This window comes from Salvelinus fontinalis, chromosome 31, assembly GCF_029448725.1.
Source record: "Salvelinus fontinalis isolate EN_2023a chromosome 31, ASM2944872v1, whole genome shotgun sequence".
NCBI classification, from domain to species: Eukaryota; Metazoa; Chordata; class Actinopteri; order Salmoniformes; family Salmonidae; genus Salvelinus; species Salvelinus fontinalis.
This window is the reverse complement of record NC_074695.1, coordinates 16714191-16738126: the sequence shown is the minus strand read 5'-3', so window position 1 is coordinate 16738126 and position 23936 is coordinate 16714191. Positions and strand designations below refer to the sequence as shown.

The 23936-nt window shown below is 39.8% G+C and overlaps 1 protein-coding gene across 2 annotated transcripts; it reads right to left on the bottom strand.

Moving 5' to 3' along the window:
- Positions 1–56: 56 nt before the first annotated feature.
- On the bottom strand, positions 57–22454 carry LOC129829664 (beta-1,4 N-acetylgalactosaminyltransferase 1-like). 2 transcript variants are annotated; one of them, XM_055891513.1, is made up of 11 exons: positions 22147–22454; positions 17715–17960; positions 15110–15292; positions 14567–14673; positions 14357–14394; positions 11855–12035; positions 10939–11031; positions 9677–9864; positions 9292–9432; positions 7539–7776; positions 57–3806 (listed from the first exon to the last, which is right to left on the bottom strand). In XM_055891513.1, the coding sequence occupies exons 2-11, from the start codon at positions 17930–17932 to the stop codon at positions 3598–3600; spliced, it is 1596 nt and encodes a 531-aa protein (XP_055747488.1). In that variant the 5' UTR covers positions 17933–17960; positions 22147–22454; the 3' UTR covers positions 57–3597. The 2 variants fall into 2 exon arrangements, with proteins under 2 accessions (XP_055747488.1, XP_055747489.1); XM_055891514.1 differs by lacking the exon at positions 22147–22454 and adding an exon at positions 21459–21804.
- Between the last annotated feature and the right edge of the window lie 1482 nt (positions 22455–23936).

Below are 23936 nucleotides of genomic sequence, written 5' to 3'. Positions count from 1 at the left end.
GTTCGAACATTAAGGACACAGGACGAGACCCAGATGCAGACACGGGAGGCAGATGGTTCGAGTCTCAGATATTTATTATAATCCAAGGGGCAGGCAAGAGAATGGTCGTGGACAGGCAAAAGATCATAACAAGGTCAGAGTCCAGGAGGTACAGAGTGGCAGGCAGGCTGGAGGTCAGGGCAGGCAGTAAGGTCAGGCAGGCGGGTTCAGAGTCAAGGCAGGCAAGGGTCAAAAACCTGGAGGACTAGCAAAAGAGCGATAAGAAAAAGAAGGTGCACAGAAAAACACGCTGGTTGACTTGACAAGATGAACTTGCAACAGACAAAAAGGGAACACAGAAATAAATACCAAGGGACTAATGGGGAAAATGGGGGACACCTGGAGGTGGGTGGAGACAATCACAAAGACAGGTGATTGTCTGACCCTACATTACAAATAACACATCATTCATCGTACAATGGAAATAAGACCGCAAATAAAAGAACAGAAGGCCTATCGCACCCAGTATCATATTCAATAGTACAAGGAGCAACTATTTACCAACTAACAACAAGTGATGTTGCTAGGTTTTGCCAATGGTACAGCGTATAGACTTGTGACGTGATATACAATTAAGCAATAAGGCCAGAGGGGGTGTGGTATATGGCCAATATACCACAGATAAGGGCTGTTCTTACGCAAGACACAAAGCAGAGTGCCCGGATACAGCCATTAGCCGTGGTATATTGGCCATATACCACAAAAACCCAAGGTGCCTTATTGCTATTAATAAACTGGTTACCAAAGTAATTAGAGCAAAACAATTAATGGTTGTCATATCTGTGGTATACAGTCTGCTATAATACGGCTGTCAGCCAATCAGCATGTTCTAACAGTGAATAGAAACCATGCACCTCTTGGTCATTGCTCTACTTAGTCGAGAAGAATTCATACAGTTTGCAGCCTACATTATAACAGGAGAAACGGAAAATGCAATTCCTCAAAATCAGATCCATAAACATTACATTTTAATAATAAAAAATACATTTCATCATTAAACTGTAGAAAACTGAACTTGACATTAGGAACAAAACAGTATTAGATTTCTATAGACAATCATTATTCAGGTCTCTGGTTCCACCTTGTGGTCAAATAGTATAACGGCAGCATGTAACGAGATATCAGTCTCAGTAACATTCATGCAAAATAATACAAAAAGTATGACTGCTTGAATTCATCGTGAAGAGAATACATTAATCTATATCACGTTGATTCCTGACTTGTATCACGGGTGACCTGCCTGGCTATATCATTATTACATTGGCAGGACATCATGCTCTGGTAGGTGTCCATGATTATGCAATACAAACAGATCATTACAGTTCTTTGTATAAATAAAGTGACAGCAAGTTAATGAAATTCATCAATCAAAATGCTTTTCATGAAGAGTGCAAAAATAGAAAATCATATTATATGTAAACCTACATTTCCTTTCAAAAGGAAGTGTTTGATTGGTTGGAAGAGCTGCAGCTAGATGAAAATATGTTTGGATGGCATGAATTCAGGACAATATTCAGAATGTCAGTCTCCATAAAGTAAAGTTCATATTGTGAGCTCAGACCATGTGTGTGTCCCAAATAGCACCCTATTCCCTATACAAAAGTAGTGCACTATATAGGGAGCCATAAACAGACCATGATTTTTTATTTAACAAGGCAAGTCAGTTAAGAACAAATTCTTATTCACAATGATGGCCTAGGAACAGTGGGTTAACTTCCTTGTTCGGGCGCAGAACGACAGTTTTTTTTACCTTGTCACCTCAGGATTTAATCTTTCAGTTACTGGTCCAACGCTCTAACCGCTAGGCTACCTGCCGCCCCATTTATGTGGCAAACCCCATGATAGACAGGTTTGCCACGTAAACATTGAACAGTGATAACTTTGTCCAGAGTATGAGTGGGAGGATATCATATGCTCCTCAAAGAGCAAGAGGGTTTAAGTCAGGTAATTAAAGTAATCAGGAGGAAGAAGACGTTGCACTTCAGTACTATGGCATGACTCACACTTTGGCACAGTCTGTTAATACCATAGTTAGAGGACTCTAGATTGATAAAACCTGTTTTGGCATGGACATTGCCCTTGAGGGCTTCAACCATTTTAAAAGCAGTCAACTAGGTGGGACTTCTAATAGGTTAAGGAAGGCTCACAATTATATCCAGGTCACAAGGAGGGCTCAGCCAATGAATTATACTCATGAGCAAACATTTGTTCGCAGTATTCACCCTTTGTTTGCAGAGGTGGAAAAAGTACCCAATACATTACTAAAAGTAACAATACCTTAATAGAAAATGACTCAAGTTAAATTCATCCAGTAAAATTCTACTTGAGTAAAAGTCAAAGTATTTAGTTTAAAATATACTTAGTTATCAAAAATAAATGTAATTGCTAAAATAAAAAAGTATAAATCATTTCAAATTCCTTAAATTAAGCAAAGCAGACAGCCAATTATCCGTAAATAGGCAATTATTGTAAATTATATCATAAATAGGACTGGTGAAGTTGTCACACATGCAGCTAACAAAAGTCTGCTCAACCCAAAATTACAACCAACTAATTGCAGCATTACTGCAAAAATGGAAAAGGCAAGTGGAAGGGGGGAAAAGTAAGGAACTTGTCTGTCGTCTCTGCATTAAAGACCAACATTGGTTAAAGAAAATAAGTAAAAAAGCATACCAGTTTCATAAAGACCAAAAAAGTATATAAATAAATGGCGCTGCCCGTGCGCTCCCAGATGTCATAATGGGACATATAGAAAGGTCTCCATCATTCTCTACGATGGAAACACACCTTGACCAAAGCCTGATCCGCACAGACAAAGGAGAGGCTCATTGGCTTGGTTCTTCACTTTCAATGTTTGTTTCCACACAGTCACTGTGTCCACAACAAATACTGTGGTGGTGACCAGGGGCATCATGCACCCCAAAAATCAGAGTGGGCACAAAGTACACGAGGATGGCTGGGGGGGTTATGTTCCTCGTCTGGAAGTTGGAGATTTTACATTTGTCCCAAAAACCCGAAACAGCTTTTTCCTGCCATCTATAGCTGTAATCATTACGCTTAATATATATTTAAAAATATGTATATTTTACTGGTTACTTAGCATACCCTCTTGAGCAGTCTGTATCCTCCTGACTGGTGATAAATATGCTTCTCTGCATCTCTGCTAAAACCTGGGTAAAAGATTGAAAGGAATGTGAGTCTTATTCAGTGTATTTAGTTGTTGCGTTCTTTTCTAAAGTATACAAACCTTGTCAGCAGGCATTCCAGCTACGCTAGCTTGATTGATATCTGGAAATGGCTTCTTGTTGTTAGCTAGTTATGAGGTTGGAGAGGTTCCCAATCTGGATTAGCTAAAGCCAACCTCATAAAAATCATTGGTGGCTAGTAGTAGAGAAACAACAAAAATGACATGCAAAAAATACAATCCGAGGGGGGGGACGTGCCCCTATGCCCCCTATGGGCATGACACCTCTGGTGATGACAAAAAATGGCTACTCAGTGTAACAAAAATAAAAACCTCAGTTTTAAAACCTCAAGTGATAGCTTGTAGAGCCTGTTTCAGTTACTAGACATGCATTTGAGTCTGTTCTTGAAGTAAAAAAGGGCATTTTTGATTTGGGCAGCATCCGATGAGGAGTAGCGGAACTTGGCGTAGGCCTTCTCACTGTCCGACTTGCCCCATGGCAATTTGATCTTAGATGCATGGTTTATGATGATGTCATCACAGGAAGCTATGTGGAGAATCCCGAGCCCGTCGATGAAGAACTCTGAGGATGCAATAAAAGCTTTTTACAATTTAATCACAAAAGGATTGTCTTATTTTCTTGTTGCAGACTTTCAGTGACAAGTCATAGTTTATGTTCTCAGTCTAGAAGGATTTACTTATTAAATTAAATTGTATTTGTCACATGGTTCGTAAACAACAGGTGTAAACTAAAAGTGAAATGCTTAGATTTGGCCTCGTGTTAGGTCATTGTCCTGCTGAAAGATGAATTAATCTCCCAGTGTCTGTAGGAAGGCAGACTGAACAATCCAATAGGATTGTGCTTAGCTCCATCCAATTTCATTTTTATAATAAAACTCCCCAGTCCTTAATGATTACAAGCATACCCATAACATGATGCAGCCACCACCATGCTTGCAAATATGGAGAGTGGTGTTGTATTGGATTTGCCCAAACATAATACTTTGTATTCGGGACAAAAACTCAATAGCTTTGCCACATGTATTTTGCAGTTTTACTTTAGTGCCATGTTGCAAACATGTTTTGGAATATTTGTATTCTGTACAGACTTCCTTCTTTTTACTCTGTCAACTAGGTTAGGATTGTGGAGTAACTACAATTCCTTTTTTTAATCCATCCTCAGTTCTCATATCACAACAACCATTGAACTATGTAAACATTTTAAAATCACCATTGACCTCATGGTGAAATCTCTGAGAAGTTTTCTTCCTTTTTGGCAACTGAGTTATGAAGGATACTTATATCTGTGTAGTGATGGGGTGTATTGACACTATCCAAAGCCTAATGAATAACTTCACTATTTTTAAACACATCTACCAAACGGTGCCCTTTGCAAGGCATTGAAAAACCTCCCTGGTCTTTGTGGTTGAACCTGTGCTTGAAATTCACTACTAGATTGAGGGACCTTACAGATACTAGTATGAGTGGGGTACAGAGATGAGGTAGTCATTGAAAAATCACGTTTACCACTATTATTAAACATAGACTGAGTCCATGCAACTAATACGATTTGTTAAGCACACTCCTGAACTTATTTAGGCTTGCCATAACAAAGGGGTTCATCACTTATTGACTCAAAACATTTTAGCAGTAGTGTAAAGTACTTAAGTAAAAATACATTAAAGTACTACTTAAGTCGTTTTTGGGGGTATCTGTAATTACTTTACTATTTATATTTTTGAAATATTTTACTTCTCTACATTCCTAAATAAAACATTGTATTTTTTACTCCATACAAAGTACTCGTTACATTTGAATGCTTAGCAGGACAGGGAAATTGTCAAATTCACTAACTTATCAACAGAACACATGGTCATCCCTACTGCCTCTGTCCTGGCGGTCTCACTAAACACAAATGTATCTTTTGTAAATAATGTCTGAGTTTTGGAGTGTGCCCCTGGCTATCCATACATTTTTAAAACAAGAAAATGGTTCTGTCTGCTTTGCTTCATATAAGCAATTAAGTGATTTATACTTTTATTTTACACTTAAGTACACTACGTTTCAGAACACCTACTCATTCAAGTTTTGTTTTTACTATTTTCTACATTGTAGAATAATAGTGAAGACATCAAAACTATGAAATAGATGAGCCACGCTAAGGCCACGCTAAGGCGTGGAAGCCCAACAAGCCAGCTGAAGCACCGTCGGTTCCATCGGCAGTGGCACCCGGACCGACGTCACCAACGAAACAAAAAACAAAAACCTCCCTGATGCTTCAAATATTGATGTCAGCATTCTGTAAGGACAGACGCTGGAGACGAGGCAAAGATACCTCTCGAGCCAGCTAAGGCATGGAAGCCAGACAAGCCCGAATCTGGTTTTGCTACCAATATTAACTGGTAGAACAGAATCATCTCCAAGAAGAATAAGGGAAGGATCTAGTGGTACCGTCATATTAGTGACCTGTGATAAGATCTGAATAATGTCTTTCCAATAATTGCTTAGTTCAGGGCAGGACAAAAACATATGCATCAGTGTGCCCATCCCCGTTTAATACCTTGGGCAAAATGCTGAATATTTACAATTGATCTTATACAGTCTCTATCTGGTGTAAAGTAGACTCTATGTAAAATATTGAATTGCATCAACTTGTGCCTTGTGTTAGATGAAAGACGCTGAGCATCTAAAAAGAGTTTTCCCCATTTCTCATCCTCAACAATGAGACCAAGGTCATCATGCCACTTCGTGCAAGCTTTCGGAGGTTCATCGTTTCCCTACAGAGCTTGAAGCCTAGAGTACATGTAAGAAATGAGACCTTTTACCTCCTTCCTCTCCAGCCACAGTTAATCAGTTATAGGTTTACTCATGGGCTGAATCCTACCTCCCTGCTGAGTGGCAATATAATGCCTAACCTGTACCATCATATTAGTGACCTGTGATAAGATCTGAATAATGTCTCTCCTGTGACAAGATCTGAATAATGTCTTTCCAATAATTGATTAGTTCAGTGCAGGACAAAAACATATGCATCACTGTGCCCATCCCCGTTTTACACCTTGGGCAAAATGCTGAACATTTACAATTGATCTTATGCAGATCTTATACAGCATGCAAAATAGGAAGCCGAGGTGTAGATTTAATTTTGGATTGGAGATGCTTAGTGTGAGTCTGGAAGGAGAGTTTACAGTCTATCCAGACACCTAGGTATTTGTAGTTGTGCACATATTCTAAGTCCAAACCGTCCAGAGTAGTGATGCGAGTCGGGCAGGTGGGTGTGGGCAGCGATCGGTTGAAGAGCATGCATTTAGTTTTACTAGCATTTAAAAGCAGTTGGAGGCCACGGAAGTATGGCATTGAAGCTCGTTTGGAGGTTTGTTAGCACAGTGTCCAAAGAAGGGCCAGATGTAACAGAATGGTGTCGTCTGCGTAGAGGTGGATCCGAGAATTACCAGCAGCAAGAGCGACATCATTGATATATACCTAGTGGTGATGCAGCCAGTCAAGGTGTTCTCAATGGTGCAGCTGTAGAACTTTTTGATGATGTGAGGGTCCATGCCAAATCCTTTCAGATTTCTGAGGGGGCAGAGGTGTTGTCGTGCCTTCTTCACAACAGTGTTGGTGTGTGTGTGTTTTATTTTATTTTTACCTTTATTTAACTAGGCAAGTCAGTTAAGAAAAAAAATCTTATTTTCAATGACGGCCTAGGAACAGTGGGTTAACTGCCTTGTTCAGGGGCAGAATGACAGATTTGTACCTTGTCAGCTCAGGGATTCGATCTTGCAACCTTTTGGTTACTAGTCCAACGCTCTAACCACTAGGCTACCTGCCACCCCACATGTGTGTGGACCATGTTAATTCTTTAGGGATGTGGAAACTGAGGAACATGAAGCTCTCGACCCGTTCCACTACAGACCTGTCGATGTGGATGGGGGCGTGCTCGGCCCTCCTTTTCCTGTAGTCCACGATCAGCTCCTTTATCTTGCTGACATTGAGGGAGAGGTTGTTGTCCTGGCACCACACTGCCAGGTCTCTGACCTCTCTATAGGTGGTTTCATTGTCGTCTGTGATCAGGCCTAATGCCGTTTTGTTGTCAGCAAACATAAGATGGTGTTGGAGTTGTGTGTGGCCAGGAAGTTGTGGGTGAAAAGGGAGCACAGGAGGGGACTAATCACACACCCCTGGGGGTATTACACCTAAAGTATGTTGGTATTTTGCTGTCCCTTTGATTTGTGTTTCAATTGAAATAAAAGCAATATTTTGATCAGAAATAAGGAAAACCTCTGGGCTCTAGTGATGAGACAAAGACACTCACCTAGATGAGCCACACGGTTCAGACGAGGATCGAATCCCACTTGTTGCATCTTGTCTGTCCTCCCCATGAAGAAGTTGATAACAGCGTCAGCTAGGACACAGTTAGGAAAGCCCTCAATGACATGATGGTATCCATTTCTGATGTGTATACAGTCCCCCTCCTCACCCCCTTCCTCCACTGAGATGGTGTGGCGGTAAGTAGCAGTGTAGCCTGTAGCTTCTCTCACAGCACCACCCACCTGGGGTAACAGACAAAAAGAACTAAATGAGTGGGAAGATAATACGAGTCACCACAAATGAGTTGCCACAATGTAAAATCATCCAGTTCAGGGTGTCAGTGTAGCTTCCCTCACAGCACCTACCACCTGTGATCACACACACACACACACACACACACACACACACACACACACACACACACACACACACACATCATAGACCGTTGACCTGATTAACCAGCTGAACTTTGGTTTGTTTAACCACTTCAAAACCAGAAGATCTACATTCCAAAGGTACAGAAACCGAGTTGGTAGAAAACCCTCTTTTTATGTCAAAGTGGAAAACTAAACCACAACTGGGAAGTTGTCAAAAAACAGAACAAACAAGTTACTCAAGTTTGCACAGCTCTAGATTACAACACTTCCGGCTCAAAAGCAGTATTTCCTGACTAACTGATTCTCCCACCATAACTACAGCGCCTTTGTCACGATCGTCGTAGTGAGGAGACCAAGGCGCAGCGTGATGATAATACATTCTTCCTTTTAATAATGAAGAACACTGAACAAACTATACAAAATAACAAAACGACCGCTAAACGACACGAGTGCAGACATGCAACATCACATAGACAATAACCCACAAACCAAACTGGAAAATGGCAACCTAAATAGGATCCCCAATCAGAGACAACAATAAACAGCTGCCTCTGATTGGGAACCAATCTAGGCCACCATAGACCTACATATGCCTAGACTACACACCTAGACATACAAAAACCCTAGACAATACAAAACAATCATATCCACCCTTGTCACACCCTGACCTGACAAAAATAATACAGAAAACATAGAATACTAAGGTCAGGGCGTGACAGCCTTCAGAAAGCATTCACACCCTTAGAGTTTTTTCTCATTTTGTTGTGTTACAGCCTTGATATTTAAAATGTAGATATTTGATCTCCTAAAATCATGTTTTGCAAGCAAGCCTTTCAAACTAGTATTGCTAAAATCAAGTTATGCAAGGAAGTTTTGCAAGCCAGTAAACAACAGTTACCACACATGAATTATGCTTGTACTTTATCCAGTAATATTGGGCCAAATTCAAAGCTAAAACATCGTAAATAACTTTCGACTTCGATCCCATTTTCACCTGCCAGGATGAGGCTCTTCGACCATCTAGTCAGCGCTCTCATGCAGTTTTGAATGTTGCTAGGTTACTCGTGGGCGTGGTTTTGTAACAAGTTTGGCGTGGATAGAAAGTCGCCCCCCTAGCCTAGGCTACTGTATGAAACCACTTTGGGAACTCACCACAAACATTTTAATCCAGCCCCAAAAACATTATACGTACATGTCGATATGACTTTCACTTTGAGAACTCGGTTCCCATGCGCGATCCCCCCAATTCCATCCCAGGATCTACTATGGTTCTAACCTGATTCTACCCTGGTTTTAGTCATTCAGAGAGGCCTCACCCTCATCACTCACCAGGTCCAGATCTATGAGCACACACACGCAAACACACACACAAACACACACCATGTCCAGGGTGGTCTTCTCCAGGATCTCCACCATATTCTCCAGCCTGGTGTTGGAGGTGAAGAGGAAGTCATCGTCCACCCACAGCACATACTTGGTGGTCACCTGAGAGACAGCCAGATTCCTCCCTGCAAACCAACCCTGCACAGAGGTGGACAGACAGGACAAAGACTTAATTACCAATTTGGCGATAGCCGAACGTTTGATAGCCAAGGTGTTCTTAAATCCTGGACATGAAGACCCTCAGAGTATCAGGAGGGAATCACAAGTAAATGAAATACTGGGCTGGAACAAAAGGACAACTTGTGGGTCCCCCAAGACCAGAACTGAAGACGATTGCTGTGATGAAACAGGAGCTACACTTCCTAAAATAAAGTTTGCTTACCTTCCCAAACGGCATTATGTAATGTTCAATGTGTGGACCTATCACTGGCTGGGGGTGCTCGTTGTCATCTGCTATCACTATGGCGATGGTGGGGTAGAACTCCCGTATGCTGTCAATCAGATCCTGCAGTTTGTCATAACGCAGAAATGTCTTGGTAGCTATGGTGACAAGTGAGCTTATGCTGAATTCTGAGGAAAAAGGAAAGGCGTGTTCATACCCAATTATGAATATTCATACTTATACTTAACTTCAGTTACTTTCATAATACAGAAATCATCACCCATATGATGCAAAATGCATAATTTTTTATTTAAATAGGCAAGTCAGTTAAGAACAAATTCTTATTTACAATGACGGCCTACCTTGACCAAACCCTAACGATGCTGGGCCAATTGTGCACCGCCCTATGGAACTCCCAATCTCGGCCGGTTATGATACAGCCTGGAATTGAACCAAGGTTTGTAGTGACGCCTCTTGCACTGAGATGCAGTGTCTTAGCGCGCTGCGCCACTCAGGAGCCCTATGTGATGACTTCTATATTTTGAAAGTTACATATCTTGAAAACTTTATTGCTGACAAGCAAAACATTTTGGGACTATGTCAACAATGGACTAATAAAACAAATACCAAAAGTTAGTTTTGGGGTGGAATTGTCCTATAAGTACTTTAATGTAATAGATTTCCTATCAAATGGGCCAAAATAGCTTTTTTAGCAAAAAAAACTATTTCTCAAGCAAGAATTTTGCTAGGACTAATAAAACAAATACCAAAAGTTAGTTTTGGGGTGGAATTGTCCTATAAGTACTTTAATGTAATAGATTTCCTATCAAATGGGCCAAAATAGCTTTTTTAGCAAAAAAACCTATTTCTCAAGCAAGAATTTTGCTAGGACTGTCTGTGAGTGGTCTGAGTGGGGAGAGCAAAACTGAACACTAGCTGTCATTGGTAGAGAGATTTGGAACTATTTTAACCAATTTACAGCATGGTGATGTCACCATGGAAAGCCCGAAACTCCTAGAAGGTCCTGTGTAGATTGAATTTTCAACCAGCAACTATCAAGAAATAAAACTCATCAAATTTGTTCACACTTTCATCAGCTGTTATACAATTTGATACAAAACACAGGAAAAACTGAATTTTGACTTCACTGGGCCTTAAACAACATTGCAAAATGTAGCACCTTGGATGCCTACGATAACTGTACAGATACAAATAACTGTACAGTGGTCAAATGGCAAATGAACAACCCATACAGTACATACCTCCAGTGTAACCTGCGTGATAGAGCTTGGGAATAACAGCATGTCCAACCTTTATGGTAAAAACGGACTGGTGTCCATCAGTCTCAAACTGCACTGGAATAGAGCAGAGAAACACGTTTCATCACTCTAATATCTCAAGTATATCACAGTACAGTATATTTAATTTGATTAAATATAATCAAATGAACAAAACAAAAATGTACTTCACTTTACATTCAATGCCTAATGGGCAATAAGAGATCAAACTTGTTTAACAGTAGGTCTACAGATACTTGTTATTTTTATAACATCCACGTTAACATATGGATAGTGACAACACGGTTATTGTTGTACACAAAACACCGCTTCCCCCTAGTCTGCCTCTGTGCTAACATCTCTTTCCCCAAACAGCTAAACTTACTTAGAAACGCTCTCTAGACTCAAAGTCTCGTTCAGCAAACAAGCTGTAGTCTATAGTCTACCACACCTACATTGTAACATGGAATGTCAAATACCAGCAACGACTTATTTTTCTCCAGTTGCGGCATGCTCTCTTCCCTAAACACACGGACTGTGTAATTATAGTGTAGGCTAGTTGTGTGCCCCTTCCAGGGAATAATAGACAGGTTTATAAAGAATTTGAGACATGCAGGAAATGAAGTGTTGTGTATCTCTGTGTTGACGTACTGAAGTAAAAAGTGACAAGGAGTGGAATGACAGGGAGTGGCATGATAATGGGGAATTGGGTGGCGGGGGTTGAGAACGGCACAAAATACACATTTCTGTTGTTTGCTGTTATTAAATGGACAATAACATTGTATTGTATAGTATGGCATACAGCTCCTGTACAGCTGCAGGCACTAAAAAGTTAGTTTTCAAAACCCTGTATTGCAGTATCAGGACTCAGGACTAGACACACACAGAGGGGCTGACCAACCTGTATCAGCCGTCCTAGGGTGGAACAAGGTGTTGGTGTAGGTGACAAACTGTAGCTGTCTGTTCAGAGTGGAGAGGAGTCTACTGGACAAAGTCATGTGCATCACTCCCTGTCCTCTAATGGAGACCCCGTCTACGGTGGCTAACACATCAAATGTCCCCAGGGTAGCAGTCAGATTCACCTATAGGACATGATAGGGAGGATTCAGTTTCATTCAAAAAACGAGTCTGCTTGGGGCAATTACAATAGTCACAAAATGACTGTAGATCCCTTTATGTTAAACATGAATCAACCTTTTATATTTTAGCAGACACTCTTGTCCAGAGCGACTTACAGGTTAAGTGCCTTGCTCAAGGGCACATAGACAGATGGTTTGACTCCCTGAGCCGACAACAAACAACCTTTCGGTTACTGGCTAAACGCTCTAACCGCTAGATTACCTGCCACTACAACAAACCTATACTGAAACAAACATATAAACGCAACAGGTGAAGTGTTGGTCCCATGTTGCATGAGCTGAAATAAAAGATCCCAGAAATGTTCCATATGCACAAAGTTTCCTTTTATCTATGTAAATCTGAATGCACAGCGTGACGATATCCTGAGGCACATTGTCGTGCCATTCGTCACCTCATGTTTCATGTTTCAGCATGGTAATGCACGGCCACATGTAGAAGAGATTTGTACACAAGTCCTGGAAGCGGAAAATGTCCCAGTTCTTCATTGGCCTGAATACTCACCAGACATGATAGCACCCATTGAGCACGTTTGGGATGCTCTGGGTCAACATGTACGACAGCATGTTCCAGTTCTCGCCAATATTCAGCAACTTCGCACAGACATTGAAGAGAAGTGGGACAACATTCCACAGGCCACAATTAACAGCCTGATCAACTCTATGTGAAGGAGATGTGTCGTGCTGCAAGAGGCAAATTGTTTCTCATTTCATGAAACTAGGCATATGTCACGATTTCACAGGAGAGCCATTTGAACGTTTATTTTTTTTATCAAAATGCATTGTTTGGCAGAAATGTCTTCTGGAACATGTGAACTTTCATGTGCCTTAATAATAACAATCTTGTATGCCATCTGTAAGTACGAATAAAATTGTTCAATTACGAGCCTTATTGGTTAAGCCACAGAAAAAGCCAGCAACCTTCCCGCTAGCCATGATTGGCTGAGATAATGAGTGGGCTAGACATGCCGAGAGAGGAGTTCAGATTGGTCTGCCATATAGAAGGCTTCTGTCTATTTCAGTTGGTCAATCTGTGTTGGTAATCCTGTAGAACACAGCTTTTTTAAATATATCATGTAGTGGAGCTGCATAAGTGTTGCCCTCCACTTTCTGGAGTATCGAAATCAGTGGAATTAGTGTATGATAGCTAAAGAGATGGAGAAAACACCTGTCTCCGGATTACATCTTCAAACTAAGAGCAACCGTGGCATGGCATCCGTGACAGGGAGACGCGTCCATCATACATGATGATGTATGTAAGATAGTCTAGCTAGCTACATTTTCAGATATTACACATTTAGCTGGCTGGCTCCCTAGCTAACGTTATGTGTATGACATTATCATTCGTATCCCAGAACCGTTTGCTTGGCTAGTTAGAGCTTAATGTTAGCTAGTTAACATTGAACCCGGTTGGTTAGCTCCCAGCAGATTCATGCAGGGTAGTAACGACATGATTTGGCACTATGTTCATTGTTGTTTTAACTAGCAAACGTTAGCTGGAAGGCTCATTAGCTAACATTATGTGACGTGTATGATCTTACACGTTGTTTACCAAGCTAGGTTTATTGTTTACCTAGCTGACTAGCTACATGTCTTAAGATAAAGTGTACAACACCTGTTGAATACAGCCAGTGTCAGTAAACGTTGGCAAAAAAGCATAATGAAATTGTTGGCAGCAGAGCTGGTTAGGCTGTTTTCATGTTATCCAGAGGTAAACAAACAATCGGCCAGAGCGTCAGTGTGCGCTCTGATCGTTCCGAGAGTGAAACGTAATGGGTGGGGCTAGAGCTTAATAGGGTATGAACATAGAAGAGCTCTTCACTAGATCATTTTCCATTTGACCATTTTCTCAAAAGTGAGTTCACAAGTTCATCAACTTTCAAAGAATTACTTTCCCATTGTTCCTTAAAAATGCAGTGTATGACATACCATTTTGCAGCTCTGAGTCTCTACTTTTATCCAATGTAAAAAACACGATTTCAAATGTTGCTACAAAAGACCACATCCAGGTGGTGAGTCACAATTGTGGTCAGATCAGATACTGACTTTCTGTTCCACGCAGCCTACCTTTTTTTCAAGGTATCTGTGACTAACTGATGCATATCTGTATTCCCAGTCATGTGAGAACCATAGATTATTGCCTAATTTATTTATTAAAATTGACTGATTTCCTTATATGAACTGTAACGCAGTAAGATTTTTGTAATTGTTGCATGTTGCGTTTATGTTTTTGTTCAATGTAGTATTATAAATGGAGATAAACTTACTGTATGAAGTTGTCTATGCTTTTCTTTCAGACCCAACCCTTAAAAAACAGAAGAGAATTCCACCTTCAGTCATAAGGTCAGGTTAGTTTTGTTTTAACTGTTCTACAGTTATGGTTGGGGCAAAGGTCATATTTACAACAAAGCTGCAAAAATCCCTTCTCCCCAGTGTGTAAATCTTTTCAGTGGAATAACTACTTTGTTTAGTCTTACCAGGGATAACGATTGTCTTGAGAGGGCGAACCTCCACCCCCTGGGTAGGGTACTGCAGGGGACTGTTGGCTTCTGCTATAACAAGGAGGTCTGCGGGAGTCTGGTACCTGCAGCCAACATGGAGAAGTTAGCCAGACTAGAAATAAACTCAAGCTAAAGTATGATGGTGTAATGTACTTTTTATTTTGTACCTTTATTTTAACAGGAAGACATATTGAGACCAAGGTCTCCTTTACAAATGCGCCCTGTATACACAACACACACACACACACACAACATCAAGTTGAAATGTATTTTGAATTTTGTTCCAGCAATATGGTGCATTTAAACTAAAAGCAGCATTGTAAACACGTCATGTACGTCACATATTTTATGTTGGATGTTGGCCTCAATTGATGGAGAGAAGGCAAAGAGGGGTGGGCCCATAACTTGAAAACAGTGGGGAGTTGCAGTATATAGTCGCAAGGTGCACAGCAAAGCAAATCACTAAATTCCAATGCACTGCAAAGCAAAGCACAACACTTCTGTGTACTGTACAGTTACCTCTGCTGGAAGCTGTTGTACTCCTGCTGCCTGCGACTTTTCACCTGAGCCAGCTCTGCCTCCTGGAAGGCTGTGTGGAAGTCATCCTGGGCCCAGACACGGGGGAACAGCACTTGGGCAAAAGGCAGGTCGATGGCAGGCTTCTTATCTGCCTCACAAACACACTCGTTCAGTGCCAGACGCCTGATTGAGATTAATGAAGAGCGTTGTGGACGGTTGGTAAGAGTATGGGACAAAATAAGTCACTATTAGTGCAATGGAAACCATGCAGGTTGATTTGATTGAGTCGAATTAGGAAGTAGTTCGAAATCAGAAACTCATTGAGGAAATTGGACCTTGTAATTGGACCTGGAATTTCAGTTGACCGAATTCAAATGGAATTATATATTAACCACCTATAGTCGATTGACTAAATAACTAAGTTACATAATAACAAAATATACAGAAATATACGTCAGTTTTATCTAGAGATATCTGTTTTTTGTTATTTGCATTGGATGCGTCTCAATCTACCACGTCCGCCGATGTCGCACTTCCGCATCTTCGATGAAAGGTGGCAGCGCTAGAGGGTGTTTGTCAGACCATCCCGAAAATCATTCCTCTCGCGAAAACGTCTGTAGCGTCCGAATGTTTTGGCCTGCAAACTAATGGGACACCACTATGGAAAGGGGAGATTCTCATGAACACGATGCAGTTCTCCGCTTTATGACCCCCATAAGTGTCACACGACTTTGAAGAAAACAAGTTCCCGTTTAAAACAAGTAATGGAAGTATGAAGGCAGTTTTGTGCCTACCCCGAAAAACGAGTTAAATATGTGTAAAAAATGTAAATGCATATATATATATATATGCATATATACAGTGGGGCAAAAAAGTATTTAGTCAGACACCAATTGTGCAAGTTTTCCCACTTAAAAAGATGAGAGGCCTGTAATTTTCATCATAGGTACACTTCAACTATGACAGACAAAATGAGAAGAAAAAAATCCAGAAAATCACATTGTAGGATTTTTAATGAATTTATTTGCAAATTATGGTGGAAAATAAGTATTTGGTCAATAACAAAAGTTTATCTCAATACTTAGTTATATACCCTTTGTTGGTGATGACAGAGGTCAAACGTTTTCTGTAAGTCTTCACAAGGTTTTCACACACTGTTGCTGGTATTTTGGCCCATTCCTCCATGCAGATCTTCTCTAGAGCAGTGATGTTTTGGGGCTGTTGCTGGGCAACACGGACTTTCAACTCCCTCCAAAGATTTTCTATGGGGTTGAGATCTGGAGACTGGCTAGGCCACTCCAGGACCATGAAATGCTTCTTACGAAGCCACTCCTTTGTTGCCCGGGCGGTGTGTTTGGGATCATTGTCATGCTGAAAGACCCAGCCACGTTTCATCTTCAATGCCCTTGCTGATGGAAGGAGGTTTTCACTCAAAATCTCACGATACATGGCCCGATTCATTCTTTCTTTTACACGGATCAGTCGTCCTGGTCCCTTTGCAGAAAAACAGCCCCAAAGCATGATGTTTCCACCCCCATGCTTCACAGTAGGTATGGTGTTCTTTAGATGCAACTCAGCATTCTTTGTCCTCCAAACACGACGAGTTGAGTTTTTACCAAAAAGTTATATTTCGGTTTCATCTGACCATATGACATTCTCCCAATCTTCTTGTGGATCACCCAAATGCTCTCTAGCAAACTTCAGACGGGCCTGGGCATGTACTGGCTTAAGCAGGGCGACACGTCTGGCACTGCAGGGTTTGAGTCCCTGGCGGCGTAGTGTGTTACTGATGGTAGGCTTTGTTACTTTGGTCCCAGCTCTCTGCAGGTCATTCACTAGGTCCCCCCGTGTGGTTCTGGGATTTTTGCTCACCGTTCTTGTGATCATTTTGACCCCACGGGGTGAGATCTTGCGTGGAGCCCCAGATCGAGGGAGATTATCAGTGGTCTTGTATGTCTTCCATTTCCTAATAATTGCTCCCAGAGTTGATTTCTTCAAACCAAGCTGCTTACCTATTGCAGATTCAGTCTTCCCAGCCTGGTGCAGGTCTACAATTTTGTTTCTGGTGTCCTTTGACAGCTCTTTGGTCTTGGCCATAGTGGAGTTTGGAGTGTGACTGTTTGAGGTTGTTGGACAGGTGTCTTTTATACTGATAACAAGTTCAAACAGGTGCCATTAATACAGGTAATGAGTGGAGGACAGAGGAGCCTCTTAAAGAAGAAGTTACAGGTCTGTGAGAGCCAGAAATCTTGCTTGTTTGTAGGTGACCAAATACTTATTTTCCACCATAATTTGCAAATAAATTCATTAAAAATCCTACAATGTGATTTTCTGGATTTCTTTTTCTCATTTTGTCTGTCATAGTTGAAGTGTACCTATGATGAAAATTACAGGCCTCAGAACTTGCACAATTGGTGGCTGACTAAATACTTTTTTTGCCCCACTGTATATATATGTATTTATTTATTTCCCGAGTTCTCTTATATCTTCTAGATTTAGGTCACACTTCAAAACCTTGTTTTGTATTTTAACTTTTTTGTTTGTCATTTTCGCCATTTATGAATGTATTATACATGTGTTATACCATTTGCCCATATGAACTCACCCTGCCACACTTTCCTTCAGGACATATGGGATATTGTCATAACTATTCTGGACATTTTGTAGCCTCTCCTTCAGAACCTTCTGTGCCTTGTAGCTCTGACCTGGTCCCACGTCAACAGGGGTGGTGGCCCTTCGAGTCCAATAGCGGAGGAGGGGGAACAGTAGCAGTGAAGATAAAATGATGAGGCATGTTTTCTTCTGAACGAGGCAGCGCATCATGGACACAGTCAGACACAGATCGATGTCACTAAAGAACAGATCAGACCAATAAGACACTAGTCAGTCATGTGTTTCAGACCTGGGTTGAAATACATGGGTATTTTATTATTATTTGCTTTTGAAATACTTATTTTCTATGTATTTGAGTCATTTCAAATAATGTGGCACAAAACCACTGCTTCTATTGGACGTATTTGAAAGAATTTCAATTAACTTCCTATGATGGCCTTCTATTTGAAAATATGTTCAAATAGGTTATTTCGAATACCAAAACAGGCAATATGTATTTTCAAATATATGCTAATACTTTAAGTGTATTTCCAAATAAGCCTACATTCCGATATTCAACTACTTGTGATTAAAAATATATAATAATAATATTTACTTCCTTAGGCTACTATGTTACACTTGTTTCACATGATTTGATATTGGTTTGACATTCAGTTTATTTTTCTTCAAACAGTATTTGGGTGATTTTGCGAACACAGGCCTTTTTGTGTCGCAGGGTTAGATTTTTAAGATAACATTTTAATTTACTTGTTTTATTTCACATACATTAAGTAGAGACTAAAATAACCTTAAACAGTTTTCAGCTTTCAAAATGTTTTTATTTTCTAAAGCATTTCATGTCTGGATTAAACTGTTTTGCACTGTTTTTGTCCTGTCTCACATCCAGACTTTTGACATTATTCTATGTATTACACTTACAAAAGTCTTGATAATTACAAAATATTTAATGCACCTGTTTAAAAAAAGAGTCAAATAAATGGAAACTATAAACATATTAGATGTGCATAAGCCATTTTCTATTTGATACTTTTTGTACACAAAACACAGTCATCTCAAAGTATTGTGTCATTACCACCACGACAAGCACATTACATAATAATAACATTTTCAAAAGTTATTGTACTTGGTCACCATGGCAATGAATAGTGACAGTGGAGCATATGGAGGGGAATTCCAATTTTGTTGTCAGGAAATGACAGAAAATAAAATAAGTAAAATATTGTACTTCATTACCAAATAGGCTATAATTTCATCAAATGATGTTAGATTTTTTAAATTATGTTTAAATTATGTGTATTTAGGATACGTTGTATTCTAGCTGTTCAACTGGAGTTAGCATGCTATAATCCCTGCTATTTATGACCAAATACTGTTAAAATGTCATTCCCACCACACATCATTACCACCACATAATGAACTGTGATGGTAAGGACAGAATGTGGTGGTAATGACAAAATGTATTAGTTTATACATTTTTACTTACCTTAAGACCTGAAAACACAAACAAATTACAAAATGAACACTTATTTGCTAAATAAGACCATTAAATGTTATATTATGTTTGGGTGATTGAGTGATTTTGATGTCTATTTATGTGACTTACAATGATTAGTACTTACTTTAATTATTTATTTTAAATGTTTCTATAAGATGTCCTATAAATCAAACAGGGAGAGGACAAGGACGTACACTACATATACAAAAGTATGTGGACACCCCTTCAAATTAGCGGATTCGGCTATTTCAGCCACACCGTTGCTGAAAGGTGTATAAAATCGAGCACACAGCTATGCAATCTCCATAGACAAACATTGGCAGTAAAATGGTCCACACTGAAGAGCTCAATGACTTTCAACGTGGCACCGTCATAGGATGCCATCTTTCCAAAAAGTCAGTTCGTCAAAAGCTGCCCCGGGCAACTGTAAGTGCTGTTATTGTGAAGTGGAAACGCCTAGGAGCAACAACGACTCATCCAGGAAGTGGTAGGCCGCACAAGCTCACAGAACGGAACTGCTGAAGCGTGTAGCGGATAAAAATCATCTTCCTACGTTTTGTAGAGAATGAATAATGGTCTGGGGCTGTTTTTCATGGTTTGTGCTAGGCCCATTAGTTCTAGTGAAAGGAAATCTTAACGCTACAGCATACAATGACATTCTAGATTATTCTGTGCTTCCAAATTTGTAGCAACAGTTTTAGGGAAGGCCCTTTACTGTTTCAGCATGACAATACCCCCATGCACAAAGCCAGATCCATACAGAAATGGTTTGTTGAGATCGGTGTGGAAGAACTTGACTGGCCTGCACAGAGCCCTGACCTCAACCCCATAAAACATCTTTGGTATGAATTGGACGGAATGGTCTGTTCTATATCTTCAATCAAATTAAACATGTACAAACATTATATTAAAATGTTTAATGGTATTTTTCATCATTTGCTTTATATGAAATATAATTTCCACTACACTCTGCCATTACCGCAATGGTACATATTTTTGAGGCAAATGTGTATTAAATTACAATTGATATTTATGATTTTTCCCATATGTGAACCTTATATGCTAGTTCTTAAGATAATTTCTAAAGTAATGTAACATATTACGATTTTGATATGGTAAATACATGTTTCTGAGCATCATCAAGGCATTTATGGACATTTAGACATGACAATGATGAATGCATATAATTAAGAAAAAATCGAAATTGTAAAAAAAAAAACATTAAAAAATACAATTCATGTTAAATGTTATATTTCTGTAATTTCCTTTCAAACTAAAAAAGCTAATTGTATGACTTGGTGGTAATGACATATCCCCTCGGGTATTTGAGGAAACCGATAAATATCTTGATATTCTTAAATAGTATGGTCTCAGCCACTATTAGATCTGGTTTCCGGACAGAGTATAGAACATATTCAGATAGATAAAAAGCAGTTTCAAGAGGTTTCATTTTCCAAAACATTGAACATCCAAAAGTGCGCGTCTTTGCAAAATCAACCATACAGAAACAGGATATAGCTAACATTCCACTCCTTGTACTCTTTGTCATATGCCAAAGATGTTTAGCGTGACAGGGGTGGCAAGGAGTGGCATGATAGCTAAATAGACCGGTACCCATACCTATGAGCCGTTCCGGCTCAATGCTACTTACTTATTAAATGCTTAATTAGAGCTTAGCCTAAATACTGTTTTACCTGCATGTAACTACTCTGTTCAGTTAATTTGCTATTTTATTATATTCTGTTTTAGAGCTTGACTGAATAAAGATCTGTGGATTACACAGACATTTTTTTCTCAGAAATAATGACACCTGACATTAACAGTCACTAGTATTTGTATCAGAAATAAACTGTCACTGGTGTTGTCACTTCTAATGGGAAAGGGTCATCATATTTTACAGGGAATGATAGGATTTGAAATTACATATATAGTATGACATTGGCAGTGTCAACGTGACATTACGACAGTTGTGCCGTAGGCTATTACAGATAACAAATGTAGTTTGCATAGTGGACTAGAAGAGAGTCAGTACGCACCCAAATGTAACACTTGAATGTAGGCCTATCTACACTCAAACACACGCGTATAGTGTAGTACACCTAAGACTCAAGGCATAATGGAGCAAAACATGCAATTTAATCTTATTGTAATAATAGTCGTTGTCAATGTTTAAACAACTGGTCAAATTTAGTTGATCAATTGTCAATCAAGATAAAATAAAACAAATAAGTAATATCTTACAGTGTGACAGGAGAGAAATATCTTTGTTCATTATCGTCTCAATAACCACGTATCCATCCAGTTTTTATGCGAGTGAAGTCTTCCCATATATAAAAAAACATGACGGCTGCGACTATGTTTGTTCGTTCGAAATACTGAGATCTTTTGCTATTGGTAAAATTACTTATGCAACCAACGGCGGTGGAAACGCCTTCATGAGCAAATATTGATATAATAACCATAATATCGAAGTAAAATTGAAGTCACGCTATGATATATTGTGTAGTCCTCCCTCTACGACTTGGGAAACCATGCAGTTTATTAATGAAATCATTTATAATGAACTTCACAGGGTGTTGAAAGTCCACGGTGATCTTGGAGGACTTCCCAACAGCCTAAACATCGAGTGTCTGATTCTGGTGACATGATAATCGACTCTTGACAGCTTTGACAAATAAAAATCTCTCTTATCTATAATTATTTATTCTTGTAGATCAGCCTACCAGCTGTTGCCTAGAGCGCACATAAACATTTCTTATTTAGGGCAACATTAAAAAAAGAAAACATATCCGTAGCGTTGAAAATGTGATGCAAACACATTGAACGTCGCAAAAAGGAATGGACATATTTAAAGTAGCATAGTCTAATAGTCTAAAGTGTTACCATCGAATAGGCACACTTCGATAATTCAGATGTAGTAGAAACGTACCTGTCAAAATTGTTTCATTTAGCGCGCTGCTGTCACAGTTTGAGTTGCGTGCCCTTTCAAGTAGTTGTAGTTGGCAATCTGCTGAAAGTCATCTCCTGCCACTTCCTATTGGTGTCCATGATGTGCTCAGAGCTTTAAATAGCCTACCATGAAAACGTACTTACAAATTAATGAATGTGAAATAAAGTTAACTATAGGCCTAGTCATATTCAAAATTTAGAAATTCCATAAAATGTCATGTAAGCCTAGGCTATTCCAGGCAAATAATGTGCTCAGCAAAACTCAGGTGGGTAGGTTGCTATGGACCGCCTAAATCCGCCTTGATATCCACTATAAAATCTGAAAACACGAGCTGCATTCCTACACCTAAATTGACACAGATGTACTCAGAAGTTTACATACACTTAGGTTGGAGTCATTAAAACTCGTTTTTCAACCACTCCACAAATTTCTTGTTAACAAACTATAGTTTTGGCAAGTCGGTTAGGACATCTACTTTGTGCATGACACAAGTAATTGTCACGATCGTTTTCGGGTGAAAGAGAGGACCAAGGCGCAGCGTGATATAAAATCATACTGTATTTATTTAAAAAAAGAGGAAGAACACTAAAACAAACTAAACAACAAACTGACGACCTTGACGCTATACAAAACAAATCAGTGCCGACACTGGCAACTTACACATAGACAATTACCCACAACCTACCTAATGACTATGGTTGCCTAAATATGGCTCACAAACAGAGACAACGATAGACAGCTGTCTCTAATTGAGAACCAATCTAGGCAACCATAGACTTACATAAACACCTACACTGTACACAACCCCATGAATTCTACAAACACCCCCTAGACAATACAAACACCCTATAGGAGACAAAAAGACACAAACATCCCCCATGTCACACCCTGACCTAACTAAAATAATAAAGAAAACAAAGATAACTAAGGCCAGGGCGTGACAGTAATTTTTCCAACAATGTTTACAGACAAATGATTTCACTTATAATTCACTGTATCACAATTCCAGTGGGTCAGAAGTTTACATACACTAAGTTGACTGTGCCTTTAAACAGCTTGGAAAATTCCAGAAAATTATGTCATGGCTTTAGAAGCTTCTGATAGGCTATTTGACATAATTTGAGTCAGTTGGAGGTGTACCTGTGGATGTATTTCAAGGCCTACCTTCAAACTTTGCTTGACATCATGGGAAAATCAAAGGAAATCAGCCAAGACCTCAAGAAAAGAATTGTAGACCTCCACAAGTCTGGTTCATCCTTGGGAGCAATTTCCAAACACCTGAAGGTACCACGATCATCTGTACAAACAATAGTACACAAGTATAAACACCATGGGACCACACAGCCGTCATACCGCTCAGGAAGGAGACATGTTCTCTCTCCCAGAGATGAATGTACTTTGGTGCGAAAAGTGCAAATCAATCCCAGAACAACAGCAAAGGACCTTGTGAAGATGCTGGAGGAAACAGGTACAAAAGTATGTATGTCCACAGTAAAACGAGTCCTATATCGACATAACCTGAAAGGCCGCTCAGCAAGGAAGAAGCCACTGCTCCAACCCCCCCCCCCAAAAAAGAGCCTACTTTTTTTGGAAAACTAGAACTGTTTGGCCATAATGACCATCGTTATGTTTGGAGGAAAAATGGGGACGCTTGCAAGCCGAAGAACACCATCCCAGCCGTGAAGCACAGGGTTGGCAGCATCATGCTCTAGGGGTGCTTTGCAGCAGGAGGGACTGGTGCACTTTCAAAATAGATGGCATCATGAGGC

Coding starts and splice junctions, on each gene's coding strand:
- LOC129829664 (XM_055891513.1), bottom strand. CDS start 17,932: ATGATGCGCTGCCTCGTTCAGAAGAAAACATGCCTCATCATTTTATCT. Junction 14,395..14,566: donor CAAGACAATCGTTATCCCTG/GTAAGACTAAAC, acceptor CTGTTTTTTAAG/GGTTGGGTCTGAAAGAAAAG. Junction 9,865..10,938: donor TCACGCAGGTTACACTGGAG/GTATGTACTGTA, acceptor CTTTTTCCTCAG/AATTCAGCATAAGCTCACTT.